Genomic DNA, 13,687 nt, shown 5'->3' with positions numbered 1-13,687 from the left:
CGAGTCCAACCCCCTGCCAAGCAGGAAACACCATCAGAGTACTCCTGACTTATGGTTGTCAAGCCTCTGCTTAAAGACCTCCAAAGAAGGAGACTCCACCACACTCCTTGGCAGCAAATTCCACTGTCGAACAGATCTTACTGTCGGGAAGTTCTTCCTAATGTTTAGGTGGAATCTTCTTTCTTGTAGTTTGGATCCATTGCTCCATGTCCGCTTCTCTGGAGCAGCAGAAAACAACCTTTCTCCCTCCTCTATGTGGCATCCTTTTATATATTTGAACATGGCTATCATATCACCCCTTAACCTCCTCTTCTCCAGGCTAAACATGCCCAGCTCCCTTAGCCGTTCCTCATAAGGCATCGTTTCCAGGCCTTTGACCATTTTGGTTGCCCTCCTCTGGACACGTTCCAGTTTGTCAGTGTCCTTCTTGAACTGTGGTGCCCAGAACTGGACACAGTACTCCAGGTGAGGTCTGACCAGAGCAGAATACAGTGGCACTATTACTTCCGACCCTCTTCTTTGGTCGGAGTTGTAGACCCTTAGGATCATCTAGTCCAACTCTCTGCAAAACACAGTCAGTGGCAGCCAAAGCAGCATGGCTCCATCAGTGCCAGATTTCTGTATAAACTAAGCCAAAACCCCTTATTTTAGCTGCTGGTCCCTTATTTTCAAATCTGTAAATTGACAGCTATGCCCCCAATTCTTCCCCTGCCCCATGGCGGCACCTGCCGGCCAGGTCAACGAGTAGAACGGAGCGAAACCCAGTTTTCAGCATCATGATATGTCAGCAGCTAAACCTCGCAATATACCGATATACAGTGGTACCTTGGTCGTCGAATGGCTGGGCTCCCAAACAAATCAGCTCCCGAACGCCACAAACCCGGAAGTGTGTGTGTTCCGGTTTGCGAACGTTTTTTGGAAGCCGAACGTCCGACGCAGCTTCTGCAGCTTCTGATTGAAGCTCCTATAGCCGATCAGAAGCTGCGCCTTGGTTTTCAAACGGTTCCAGGCTCCCAAATTGCATTAGGTTTGACAACCAAGGTACCACTGTATTACGGTTTTGCAAATAAGGAGCTCTGTAGAGGCGTCGGCCGGCTCCATGGTTTTCCCTGCGTTGTGCTTTTTGCAGAGCAAACACACACACACATGCACCCCTCATGATTCACATTGCCGGCTCAAAAATTAGGAAACCGATATCGCGATTGGGGCTGGGCGATATATATTGTCCAGAACTGGTTTGAAGTCCATATACCTCCCACCTCTCCAGGTTGTCCAGTACAAAAAGAAGTGTGGGGAGCAGGAAGAGCAACTGCTTGAGAAATCGACGGAGCTGGAGCAGCAGCGCCTAGTGGTGAGTGCCTCTTTCGCATGGGGGCGGGGGTGTCAGGGTCGTGCTTTCTGCTCCCTCTCTCCCTCCAGGCCTTGACTTGTCGGCAGTTTTTGCTTCCCAGAGGTGTGTGGTTTTCCCCTGTTGCCATTAGGGTGCTCTTTCCGTGAATGGGTGGCCCTCTTCACATGCTCAGGATCCCTGCACATATTTGAGGACTGGGATTCGGTGTAGAATCTTCTGGGGAGGGGGGGAGGAAGCCTGGATTAAGTCGTGCTTTTGTGCATGTCCAAATGAACACTGGTCCTTTCTGGACATGCTCTGGCACAGAGTCCCGCTGCTCCAGCTTCCGGAGCTAAGCTTTTTTGTGCCCCTGCATGCAGTGGCGTAGCGTGGGTTGTCAGCACCCGAGGCAAGGCAAGTAATTTGCACCCCCTAACCCGTGGATTTGCGCCCCCTAACCCTAACCCCCAGATGTTGCGCCCGGTGCGGCCGGGCCCCCCTGCACCCCCCACGCTACGCCACCGCCTGCATGTATGTCAAAGCCGCAGTGGCAGCTTATTTCTGCTCCCTTCTCCCGCAGAGCCGTCTGGACATCACAGAATCACGCTTGCGGCAGGAGGAGGAGCACAGCAGTGACCTGGAAAGTGCTCTCATCCGGCTGGAAGAAGAGCAACAAAGGCCAGTGCAGGAGGGGGAGCAAGGCAGGGCGGGGGCGGGGGGTTACAGGGCACAGCTCACCCAAATCACTAAACCCCAACTCCTTTTGTCCATCCCCTAAGCAAGTGGTTCCCAAACTTATTTGGGGACGTTTTTAGTGTGTGACGTTGTGTTGCGCTTTTACTGTTGTTGTTGTTTTTCGTTGGGAGCCTCCCAGAGTGGCTAGGGCAACTCAGTCGGATGGGTGACATGTAAAGAATAAATTTTCAGAAAAATAAATAAATTACTCAGGAACCCCCCCCCCCCGGCAATCGGCCTAATTTAAGCAAACAAACAGAAAGATTCAGCGAGCCATTTGCGTTCCTTTATGGACCTATATTTCTTTCCTTTTAAAAATTTCTTTGGTTGTTCAAATTAAAATTTTGCAGTCCAACTAACAACATAAAAACAAGATTCCAAGGAATCTCTTGGACTTCCCTCCTCCCCTTTGTGGGTCCTATTGTTAATCCTTTCCTCCTACATCTTTTATGATCATCCAAATCTTTTACCTCTCCATCGTGTCCAAAATTCACCATTAGACTATGAGTGATATTCCAATCCTACTAACAATTTTATTTTATTTTATTTATTTATTTATTTATTTATTTATTTATTTATTTATTGTAATTTTTTAAAATTAATTTTCCAATAAAAACAAATTTATAACACAATTAAACATTCGGAATCCATCACACGTCTTTTTTCTTTTAGACTTCCCTCAGCAAGTCAGAAATTTTCCGTAATTATTACATATCTTCACATTTCTTCATTTATATTGCACTATGTATATCTTATCTTACCATGTTATTTAAACAATATTTCTACCAAACCCTCTTACAGAGCTTCTTGGAAACTTACAAACGTTATATCATTATCACAAATATTTTTAATATATTCCGTAAATTTATTCCAGTCCTCAGTGAATCTTTGGTCCCGTCGGTTGCGAATCCTCCCTGTTAATCTGTCCAGTTCTGCATAATCCATTAATTTCGTTCTCCATTCTTCAATTGTGGGCATTTCTTCTTGTTTCCATTTCTGGGCCACAAGAGTTCTAGCTGCTGTTACTGCATACAAAAATACTTCCTGATCCTTCCTTTTTATCTCACCACCTAAAATTCCTAATAGGAATGCTTCTGGTTTTTTAACAAATGTATATTTCAATATTTTCTTTATCTCATTATATATCATTTCCCAGAAGCACTTCATTTTTTTACATTCCCACCACATATGATAAAATGTCCCTTCTTTCTCCTTACATTTCCAACATTTATTACTCACTTTATACATCTTACTTAATTTGACTGGTGCTATATACCATCGATATATCATTTTCATAACATTTTCTTTAATTGGGGTGCATGCTGTAAATCTCATCCCTTCCTCATCCCCGCCAGTGTGGTGTAGTGGTTAAGAGCGGTAGTCTCGTAATCTGGGGAACCGGGTTCGAGTCTCCGCTCCTCCACATGCAGCTGCTGGGTGACCTTGGGCCAGTCGCACTTCTCTGAAGTCTCTCAGCCCCACTCACCTCACAGAGTGTTTGTTGTGGGGGAGGAAGGGAAAGGAGAATGTTAGCCGCTTTGAGACTCCTTAAAGGGAGTGAAAGGCGGGATATCAAATCCAAACTCTTCTTCTTCTTCTTCCTTCCATAATTTTATCCAATCATCAAATTGAATGTTATGTCCAAAATCTTTGGCCCATTGAATCATAACTGATTTAACCTCTTCATCCTTCAGTTGCCATTCTAATAGTAACTTATACATCATAGATAAATTTTTAATTTCATTATTCAATACTTCTCGTTGAAACCTGGATTCTTTATCAAAATAGCCTCTTTCTGCAACCTCTTTTCTAAACATTTCATTAATCTGAAAGTAATGCAGCCAATCATTTACATGTTCTTTCACTTCTTCATATGGTTTCATTTTCCACTTACTTCCTTCTTTCTCGATTAAACTCCCATATGTTATCCACCTCCTAGTCATATTGATCTTTTTAACACTCATCACCTCTAATGGTGGTACCCAATGTGGGATTTTTGGTTCCAGTAGGTTTTTATACCTACCCCATACCTCAATCAGAGATCAATCAGATGCACTTGTTTCTTTTCGTACCATAAATACGCGTGCCAACCGAATCTATTATCATATCCTTCCAAATCTAACAAATCTGTGTTTTCTAATTTTATCCATTCTTTCAACCAACATATACATGATGCTTCATAGTATAACCTCAAGTCTGGCAGGGCAAAGCCTCCCCTCTCTTTTAAATCTGTTAACAACTTAAATTTTATTCTCGGCTTTTTGCCCTGCCAGATGTATCTTGAAATTACTTTTTGCCATTCTTTAAATATTGCTACTCCTTTAATTATTGGAATTGCTTGGAACAGAAACAACATTTTTGGTAACACACTCATCTTAATCGTTGCAATTCTTCCCCAAAATGATAATTTCATTCTGCCCCACACCTCTAAATCTCGTTTAACGTTATTCCATACTGGTACATAGTTATTTTGAAACAAATCAATATTCCTGGAAGTCAATACAATCCCTAAATATTTCACTTTCTTTACCACCTCAATCTCTGTCTGTTGCTGTATTCTTTCACTAATTTCTTGGTCTATGTTTCTCACGATTATTTTGGTTTTTTTCTTATTCAGTTTAAACCCTGCCACCTGTCCAAATTCTTCCATTTCTTTTAATACTTCTTTAGTACTCTGTATAGGATCTTCTATCATTATAACCAAGTCATCAGCATACACCTTTACTTTATATTGATTACGGCCAACCGATACCCCTTTTATCTGTTCATTGTTTCTTATTGAACTTAATAAGACTTCCACGACTGATATGAATAGCAACGGTGATAGAGGACACCCTTGTCTTGTACCCTTGGCTATTGCAATATTTTCCGTTATTATATTATTGACAATTAATTTTTCTCTTTGTTCTGAATGTATTGCTTTTATACCATTTAGAAAAGATTGGCCCATATCCATCGCTTCTCAGTTTTTTAACATAAATTCCCAAGAAATATTATCAAAGGCTTTCTCCGCATCCACAAAAATTAACATTGCTTGTTTATCCTTCCTGTTAGCCAGATATTCCATTATATCAATTATATTTCTTATGTTTTCTTTCATCTGTCTACCAGGAAGGAAACCTACTTGATCCTTCTGTATCATTTCCTTTAAAATTCTTTTCATCCTATTTGCCAAAATGTTTGCAAACATTTTGTAATCATTATTTAATAATGAGATCGGCCTGTAATTCAATAGACCATTTCCATTCTTTTATAAAAAGTTTGCTTTCTTGATTTCTTACTCTTCCAGTAAGTTTTGCCATTTCTGCATATTACAGAAGTTTTTGTATCCATTCTTCCTTTGCTGGGACTTCTGCATTTTTCAAGTTTTGGGCAAGTAACATTCTTGCCACTATAGTCGTGTCCATGAATAAAAATAGATTTCTCACCCTTTTCCTATGCATCTGCAGGGAGGCATATAGATAGATAGATAGATAGATAGATAGATAGATAGATAGATAGTTGTTTAGTCGTGTCTGACTCTTCGTGACCCCCTGGACCAGAGCACGCCAGCCACTCCTGTCTTCTACTGCCTCCCGCAGTCTGGTCAAACTCATGCTGGTAGCTTCAAGAACACTGTCCCACCATCTCGTCCTCTGTCGTCCCCTTCTCCTGGTGCCCTCCATCTTTCCCAACATCAGGGTCTTTTCCAGGGAGTCTTCTCTTCTCATGAGGTGGCCAAAGTATTGGAGCCTCAGCTTCACGATCCGTCCTTCCAGTGAGCACTCAGGGCTGATTTCCTTCAGAATGGAGAGGTTTGATCTTCTTGCAGTCCATGGGACTCCAGCACCATAATTCAAAAGCATCAATTCTTTGGTGTATATATATATATATATTTGCAGGTTTTGGTGTCCTCGGGTGTCTTCCCGTGTAAAAGTTGGGGTGTCTAGGCGACGTTTCGACGAGGTCTCACTCGTCATCTTCAGGCTGGTGCTTTCGGCTTCTTGTTACTGGAACAGAGCAGGATCTCAGTGTTTGAGTTCCTATAAATACTGTTGAGGGGGTGTGGTGTATAGCCTCCAATGTTCTGGGCAGAGAGGAAGTTCCCAGGCTAGTGTGCCTTTTCTTCTTTTGTTCCTTAATTACTTGAGGGATATCTTGAGTGATTTCTTGAGTGATATCCTGAGTACCACTTAGGTGGGTCATTAGGTGTGGATTAGTTGCTAAAGTCTTTGTGTCTTGACCTCTTGAACTTTGTGAAGAGTTTTTCTGAGAAGATGGCTGTACTGCACTTAGTTGTGCTCTGGCTTGGCTTCGTGTATAGGGGCGAGCTGTGGTTTTGTGGCCTGTGTCAGCCAGATCTGTGTAGGGATTGCAGGGGGGTGCAGCATCCGGAGGTGCCACCATGGTTTGGCTACTGGATGGTGTCTGTAATTTATCTGTGGAGAGGGTCTGGGTTTGGGTCTGGTGTGGTTGATTGGTGATGGCGTTCTGTGTGCCTCTGGATCTGGTGTCAGTTTTTGTGGGGAGGGCTAATTTCCAGATGTCTGGCAAGCGGGATGTGTCGTCACGCTTGTTCATGTTGTGAGGGTGTTTCTCTATCTCGATGGCTTCCATGATTATTCTCTTGTGGTGATGTTCCATGTTAAAGAGCAATTTGGAATCTGCAAAATTAATTTCGTGTCCTGTTTCTTTCATGTGTTGGAAAAGAGAGGAAGTTTTTTCTTCTTTTTTGACGGCATTCTTGTGTTCTGCGATACGTGCATTTATTCGTCTGTTTGTTTGTCCAATGTACGTGGCTGGGCAGACTTTGCAGGGTATTTCATAGACCCCTTGGTTTTCCAACTGGATTTTATCCTTGGGGTTTCTGAGGATATTGGCTATTTTTTGGTTGGTGCAAAAGGCTGTTTTGATATTGTGTTTATGGAGGATTTTGCTAATTTTATCTGTAGTGCCCTTGATATAAGGAAGGAGGGCCATGCCATTGTTTTCTTCTGTGTCTTGGTTTTTGGGGGGTGTTTCTTTTTGGATTAGCTTCGTAACCCTGTTTTGCTGGTATCCATTGGCAATTAACACATTTGAGAGATTCTGTAACTCAGTTGTCAAGTGGTCTTTGTCAGCCAGGCGTTTGGTTCTGGAGATGAGAGTCTTGGCTACGGAGTTTATTTGTGCAGGGTGGTGGTGTGATTGTGCATGTAAGTAGCGGTTGGTGTGTGTTTTTTTCCGGTAGATAGTGTGTCCTAGGGAGCCATCAGGTTTTTTGTAGATTAGGACGTCAAGGAAGGGAAGTTGGTTGTTGGCTTCTATTTCCATAGTGAATTGTATTTTGGGGTGTAGGCTGTTGAGATGTGTGAGGAAGCTATCCAGTTTTTCCTTCCCGTGTGGCCAAATTACAAAGGTGTCGTCAACATATCTGAGCCAAAGTTCACCAACAAACTCCACAAACTAGAGAAACGCCAGAAGCCCAGCCACCCTCCACAACAACCCATGAAACAAACAGTACATAACATATCAGACAGGATCCTCACCACAACTGAAACCAAAGTACTCTCCAAAGGTTTCAACTTTGCAGTCGCCCCGAGACGCATCCCCACGGAAAACATCATATGCGGAGTCGAAGCTAGCCTAACCAAAATCAACCCAGATGAAGCCAATAAAATCAGACTTGAAGTCACCAACATCCTCTGCTCCAGCAAACCACCCAGAAGCAATTTACACAAAGAAGAACAGAAAGCACTCACCAACCTGAGGAAAGACAACAACATAATCATTCTCCCAGCAGACAAAGGTAATGCCACTGTTGTGATGAACACATCGGACTACCAAGCAAAACTATCAAATCTACTCCAAGATCCTACCTACCAACCTATAAAAACAGATCCCACCACCTATCTGGAAAAAACCACCAAATCCAAAATAAAAGCCTCTCCTATCAGTGAAGAAATCCAGCTAAGAATCATCCCCAGAGAAAAATCATCCAGATGCCCCAAACTCTACGGCCTCCCCAAGATACACAAAGAAGGAACACCACTCAGACCAATAGTCAGCTCCATAGGCTCACCTCTACAAAATCTCGCTAAATTTCTCGCCAAGCAACTTCAGCCCTATGCAGAATCCATCTCTTCACACGTTCCAAACTCCTTCCAGTTCATAGAAACAATAAAGAAGCAAAACCTACATCCTAATGACCTACTTGTGAGCTTCGATGTTGTATCTCTCTTCACACAAGTGCCCATTAATGAAGCCTTGACAGCCATTCAAAACAAATACAATCCCCCCGAATACATCTTGGACCTGACCAACCACTGCCTAACCAACACGTACTTCATCCACAATGGACAAAGATACAAACAGATAGAAGGAGCACCTATGGGATCACCCCTCTCACCGGTCATCGCAAACCTGTACATGGAACACTTTGAAACCAATGCTTTAGACAAGTCAGAACACAAACCCAAACTTTGGCTCAGATATGTTGACGACACCTTTGTAATTTGGCCACACGGGAAGGAAAAACTGGATAGCTTCCTCACACATCTCAACAGCCTACACCCCAAAATACAATTCACTATGGAAATAGAAGCCAACAACCAACTTCCCTTCCTTGACGTCCTAATCTACAAAAAACCTGATGGCTCCCTAGGACACACTATCTACCGGAAAAAAACACACACCAACCGCTACTTACATGCACAATCACACCACCACCCTGCACAAATAAACTCCGTAGCCAAGACTCTCATCTCCAGAACCAAACGCCTGGCTGACAAAGACCACTTGACAACTGAGTTACAGAATCTCTCAAATGTGTTAATTGCCAATGGATACCAGCAAAACAGGGTTACGAAGCTAATCCAAAAAGAAACACCCCCCAAAAACCAAGACACAGAAGAAAACAATGGCATGGCCCTCCTTCCTTATACCAAGGGCACTACAGATAAAATTAGCAAAATCCTCCATAAACACAATATCAAAACAGCCTTTTGCACCAACCAAAAAATAGCCAATATCCTCAGAAACCCCAAGGATAAAATCCAGTTGGAAAACCAAGGGGTCTATGAAATACCCTGCAAAGTCTGCCCAGCCACGTACATTGGACAAACAAACAGACGAATAAATGCACGTATCGCAGAACACAAGAATGCCGTCAAAAAAGAAGAAAAAACTTCCTCTCTTTTCCAACACATGAAAGAAACAGGACACGAAATTAATTTTGCAGATTCCAAATTGCTCTTTAACATGGAACATCACCACAAGAGAATAATCATGGAAGCCATCGAGATAGAGAAACACCCTCACAACATGAACAAGCGTGACGACACATCCCGCTTGCCAGACATCTGGAAATTAGCCCTCCCCACAAAAACTGACACCAGATCCAGAGGCACACAGAACGCCATCACCAATCAACCACACCAGACCCAAACCCAGACCCTCTCCACAGATAAATTACAGACACCATCCAGTAGCCAAACCATGGTGGCACCTCCGGATGCTGCACCCCCCTGCAATCCCTACACAGATCTGGCTGACACAGGCCACAAAACCACAGCTCGCCCCTATACACGAAGCCAAGCCAGAGCACAACTAAGTGCAGTACAGCCATCTTCTCAGAAAAACTCTTCACAAAGTTCAAGAGGTCAAGACACAAAGACTTTAGCAACTAATCCACACCTAATGACCCACCTAAGTGGTACTCAGGATATCACTCAAGAAATCACTCAAGATATCCCTCAAGTAATTAAGGAACAAAAGAAGAAAAGGCACACTAGCCTGGGAACTTCCTCTCTGCCCAGAACATTGGAGGCTATACACCACACCCCCTCAACAGTATTTATAGGAACTCAAACACTGAGATCCTGCTCTGTTCCAGTAACAAGAAGCCGAAAGCACCAGCCTGAAGATGACGAGTGAGACCTCGTCGAAACGTCGCCTAGACACCCCAACTTTTACACGGGAAGACACCCGAGGACACCAAAACCTGCATTCCTGTACCCGTGAAAATCTACGAAAGCATATATATATTTATATATATACACATACACGTACCAAATAGACCTGCCTCCTTACCTGCTGCCCCTTGTCATCTGCAGGAGCACCAGCCTTGCCCAGGTCAATGCCATGCTGAGGGAGCAGCTGGACCAGGCGAACACGGCCAACCAGGCCCTCAGTGAGGACATCCGTAAGCTGACGGCTGACTGGACCAAAGCCCGGGATGAGCTGGAGCAGCGGGAAGTGGACTGGAGGCGAGAGGAGGAGGTCTGGGGCATGGGAGAACCTGGGGTGGCGTGGGGGGCTTGAGGCAGGGGGCAAGTTTGGGGAGGGATACAAAGCAGTCCGAGAAGAGGCAGAGAGACGCCAGAGCACAGAGCCTGTCCTCGGTGACTTCATTGCTTCTGGTGAAAAGGGTTCGGCAGGTTTTAAAATGAGGGGGAAAAGAGGAATGCAAATGGGTAAAACTGATGGTAATTGCAGCCAGACAGGTTATAGCGAGTAATTGGAAAAATGCAGAAGAGCTAGGGGTGAACCAATGGAGGAAAAAACTGAATAATATTATAATTTTAGAATATCTAACTGTGAAGATACATAGAATGAAAGGGTTTAAGGTCAGTGAGAAAGAGGAGGATTGGTTTGAGAAGATATTGAATTATTTGAGTAGGTTTGAACAATTTGGGACAATTAAAATGTTAAAGGGACGTGGGTGGCGCTGTGGGTTAAACCACAGACCCTAGGACTTGCTGATCAGAAGGTCGGCGGTTCGAATCCCCGTGACGGGGTGAGCTCCCCTTGCTCGGTCCCTGCTCCTGCCAACCTAGCAGTTCGAAAGCATGTCAAAGTGCAAGTAGATAAATAGGTACCGCTCCGGCGGGAAGCTAAACGGCGTTTCTCTGTGCTGCTCTGGTTTGCTTAGTCATGCTGGCCACATGACCCGGAAACTGTATGCCGGCTCCCTCAGCCAATAAAGCGAGATGAGCGCCGCAACCCCAGAGTCGGCCACAACTGGACCTAATAGTCAGGGGTCCCTTTTACCTTTGAAATGCTAAAAGTTAAATAAACTTTGTGGAAGGAGGAGTGTTAAGGTATATAGAAGTGTACATAGAGTTAATTTGTTAATTTGAATATGTTATTATTGAACATTATTGGATATATATATTATTGAATATTGTATACCCAATGTATCAGCCGCCTGGGGGGTTTCACTGTTTGTGTTTTGGTGGCTGGTAAAAAACAAAAAATAATTAAAAAAAAATGAAATGAGGGGGGAGCTTGCGGGACCTGCCTCCCTGAGAAGACGGCTGCCTGCCCCCCTGACTGCTGACATTTTGTGGGCTGGCACTGCAGAAGCGCTTTCTCGTTGCCGGCACTGTCCTCAGCCTGCGGCTTCTCCTTCTCCCTTTCAGACCTTCAACACGTACTTCCGCAACGAGCACAGCCGCCTGCTCACCCTCTGGCGGCAAGTGGTGGGGTTCAGGAGGCACTTTGGGGAGATGAAGACCACGATGGAAAGGTCAGCCCTCAGAACAGCAACCTTGGCCACAGCCCCAAACCTGGGCCTGTCCACACTGCCCAGGCTCAAGTTGCTGTTGTTACTGCGCCCAGTGCCGGATTTACGTATAAGCTAAACAAGCCATAGCTTAGGGCCCCACACTCTCGCCCCCCCCCAACAAATTTAAAGGGAAAAAACATGGATGGACATTTGCAAAATATAAGATAAAAAACAAATAAAATAAAACCTACATACAGCAACAGTGTTTTGTGTTGTGTAGGCTCCTATGATGTAAGTAATGGGCCCCACCTGCTATCCTGTTCCCTAAAACAGGGGTCAGCAACTTTTTTTATCCGTGGACCGGTCCACTGTCCCTCAGACCATGTGGGGGGCCGGACTATATTTTGAAAAAATAATAATGAATGAATTCCTATGCCCCACAAATAACCCAGAGATGCATTTTAAATAAAACCACGCATTCTACTCATGTCAAAACACCAGGCAGGCCGTACAAATAACCCAGAGATGCATTTTAAATAAAAGGACACATTCTGATTCCTGGACTGTCCGCGGGCCAGATTGAGAAGGCGATTGGGCCACATCCAGCCCCCGGGCCTTAGGTTGCTTCTCCCTGCCCTAAAATATCACTGGTTTGCTCATTTCTGTACATAGGGTGCCTACATTCTGCATGTACTGGTTGCATGGCAACATGTGCAAATGGCTAGATATCTATTAGGTCCGTAAATTACCATATAGCGTATATCCAACACACACAAAAATGACAATTTGTGGTTGACAAAGGACATCTGGACATATAAGGGGCCCCATTACCTTCAGTAGCTTAGGGCCTCATCAAACCAAAATCCAGCCCTGACTGTGCTTGGAGCCTGTATTAGGGGACATTTCCAAAAACAGCCACTGAGAAAACTGGACAGATCGGTGTATAAATGAAAAGTTATACAAATCTGCTTGATTCTGCCCATTTAAAATGTAGTGGGGTTTTTTTTGGGGGGGGGGTGTTATAGTTTTGTTGTTTTCATTTTGATTACAGTCATACCATGGGAGTCAAACGGAATCCATTCCAGAAGGCCATTCGACTTCCAAAACATTCAAAAACCAAAGTGTGTCTTCTGATTGGCTGAAGGAAGCTCCTGCAGCCAATCGGAAGCCCCGTTGGGTGTTCAGCTTCCAAAAACAGTTTGCAAACTGGAACAATCATTTCCGAGTTTGCGACACTTGGGAGCCAAAACGTTCGGGAGCCAAGGCGTCCGAGATCCAAGGTATGACTGTATATATTTTGTGGTTTTATATTTTGATTTTGTTCTGTGAACCGCCCTGAGACCTCCAGGTACAGGGTGGTATATGAATTCAATAAATAATAATAAAATAATAATTTGCACAAAAATATACTAATTGATTAAATCGAGCAGATGTCCCTCTCAGTGCTTTTGTGTGTGTGTGTGTGTGGAATGTTTATTCCCTTGTCTGCTCGTCATTTTGTAGGGGCAGGAAGTGACTGAGCATTTTCCCCAGCCATTTGAAAATCATGCTAGATCAGCATACCACATGAGGTCTAGAAACCTGAACTAAATGGTAACTGTGAATCTTAAGAAGCTCGGAGCACAGTTTTAAGTGCACTTTTGGTGGTGCTGCCTGCACAGTGGCTCGTGAGGAGGAGGTGTATGTTGTTGCCTGCATTGCTCTCTCTTTTTGAAATCATTTTCCTTTGATTTTACAAATACGAATTTATAACATTCCAAATGCATATCCATATACTATAGAGATTACTCTGAATCTCAAGACTTCCACCCCATTCCCTCCATGGGTCCTAGTGTCAACATTTACAGCTGCATACTATTCCATATTCTATATTTTTAATCAGTATTTTAATAGTATTTGTTACATTACAAGTAGGTTTCAAATCCTGCTAATGTTTCTATTTGCTTGCAGGGGTCTCCTAGATAAATTATAAACATTTTCCTATTCTTTTTTTAAAAAAATTGTCCTCTTGGTTTGTGAGTTTTCCAATCAGCTTTGCCATTTCAATGTAGTCCATCAGCTTAGCTTGCCATTTCTCTCTCCTTTGTCTTCTTTCTATATCTGGGCTAGTAGCATCTGAGCGGCTGTTGTCCCAGACATAAAAAGTATTTTCTGCT

The 13,687-nt window shown here is 43.7% G+C and overlaps 1 protein-coding gene across 2 annotated transcripts in view; it reads left to right on the top strand.

Moving 5' to 3' along the window:
• Positions 1-13,687, top strand: part of CROCC (ciliary rootlet coiled-coil, rootletin) — a 67,131-nt gene that overhangs the window by 10,212 nt on the left and 43,232 nt on the right. For both annotated transcript variants that reach the window (XM_081923089.1, XM_081923088.1), the window contains exons 5-8: positions 1,268-1,351; positions 1,911-2,008; positions 10,138-10,303; positions 11,446-11,552. In XM_081923089.1, the coding sequence (XP_081779215.1) occupies positions 1,268-1,351; positions 1,911-2,008; positions 10,138-10,303; positions 11,446-11,552 (455 nt within the window). The remainder of the gene's footprint in view (positions 1-1,267; positions 1,352-1,910; positions 2,009-10,137; positions 10,304-11,445; positions 11,553-13,687) is intronic.

Source organism: Podarcis melisellensis, assembly GCF_964234715.1.
Source record: "Podarcis melisellensis genome assembly, chromosome: 8".
NCBI classification, from domain to species: Eukaryota; Metazoa; Chordata; class Lepidosauria; order Squamata; family Lacertidae; genus Podarcis; species Podarcis melisellensis.
The sequence above is the reverse complement of the archived record's forward strand: the minus strand, read 5'-3'. Positions and strand labels throughout refer to the sequence as shown.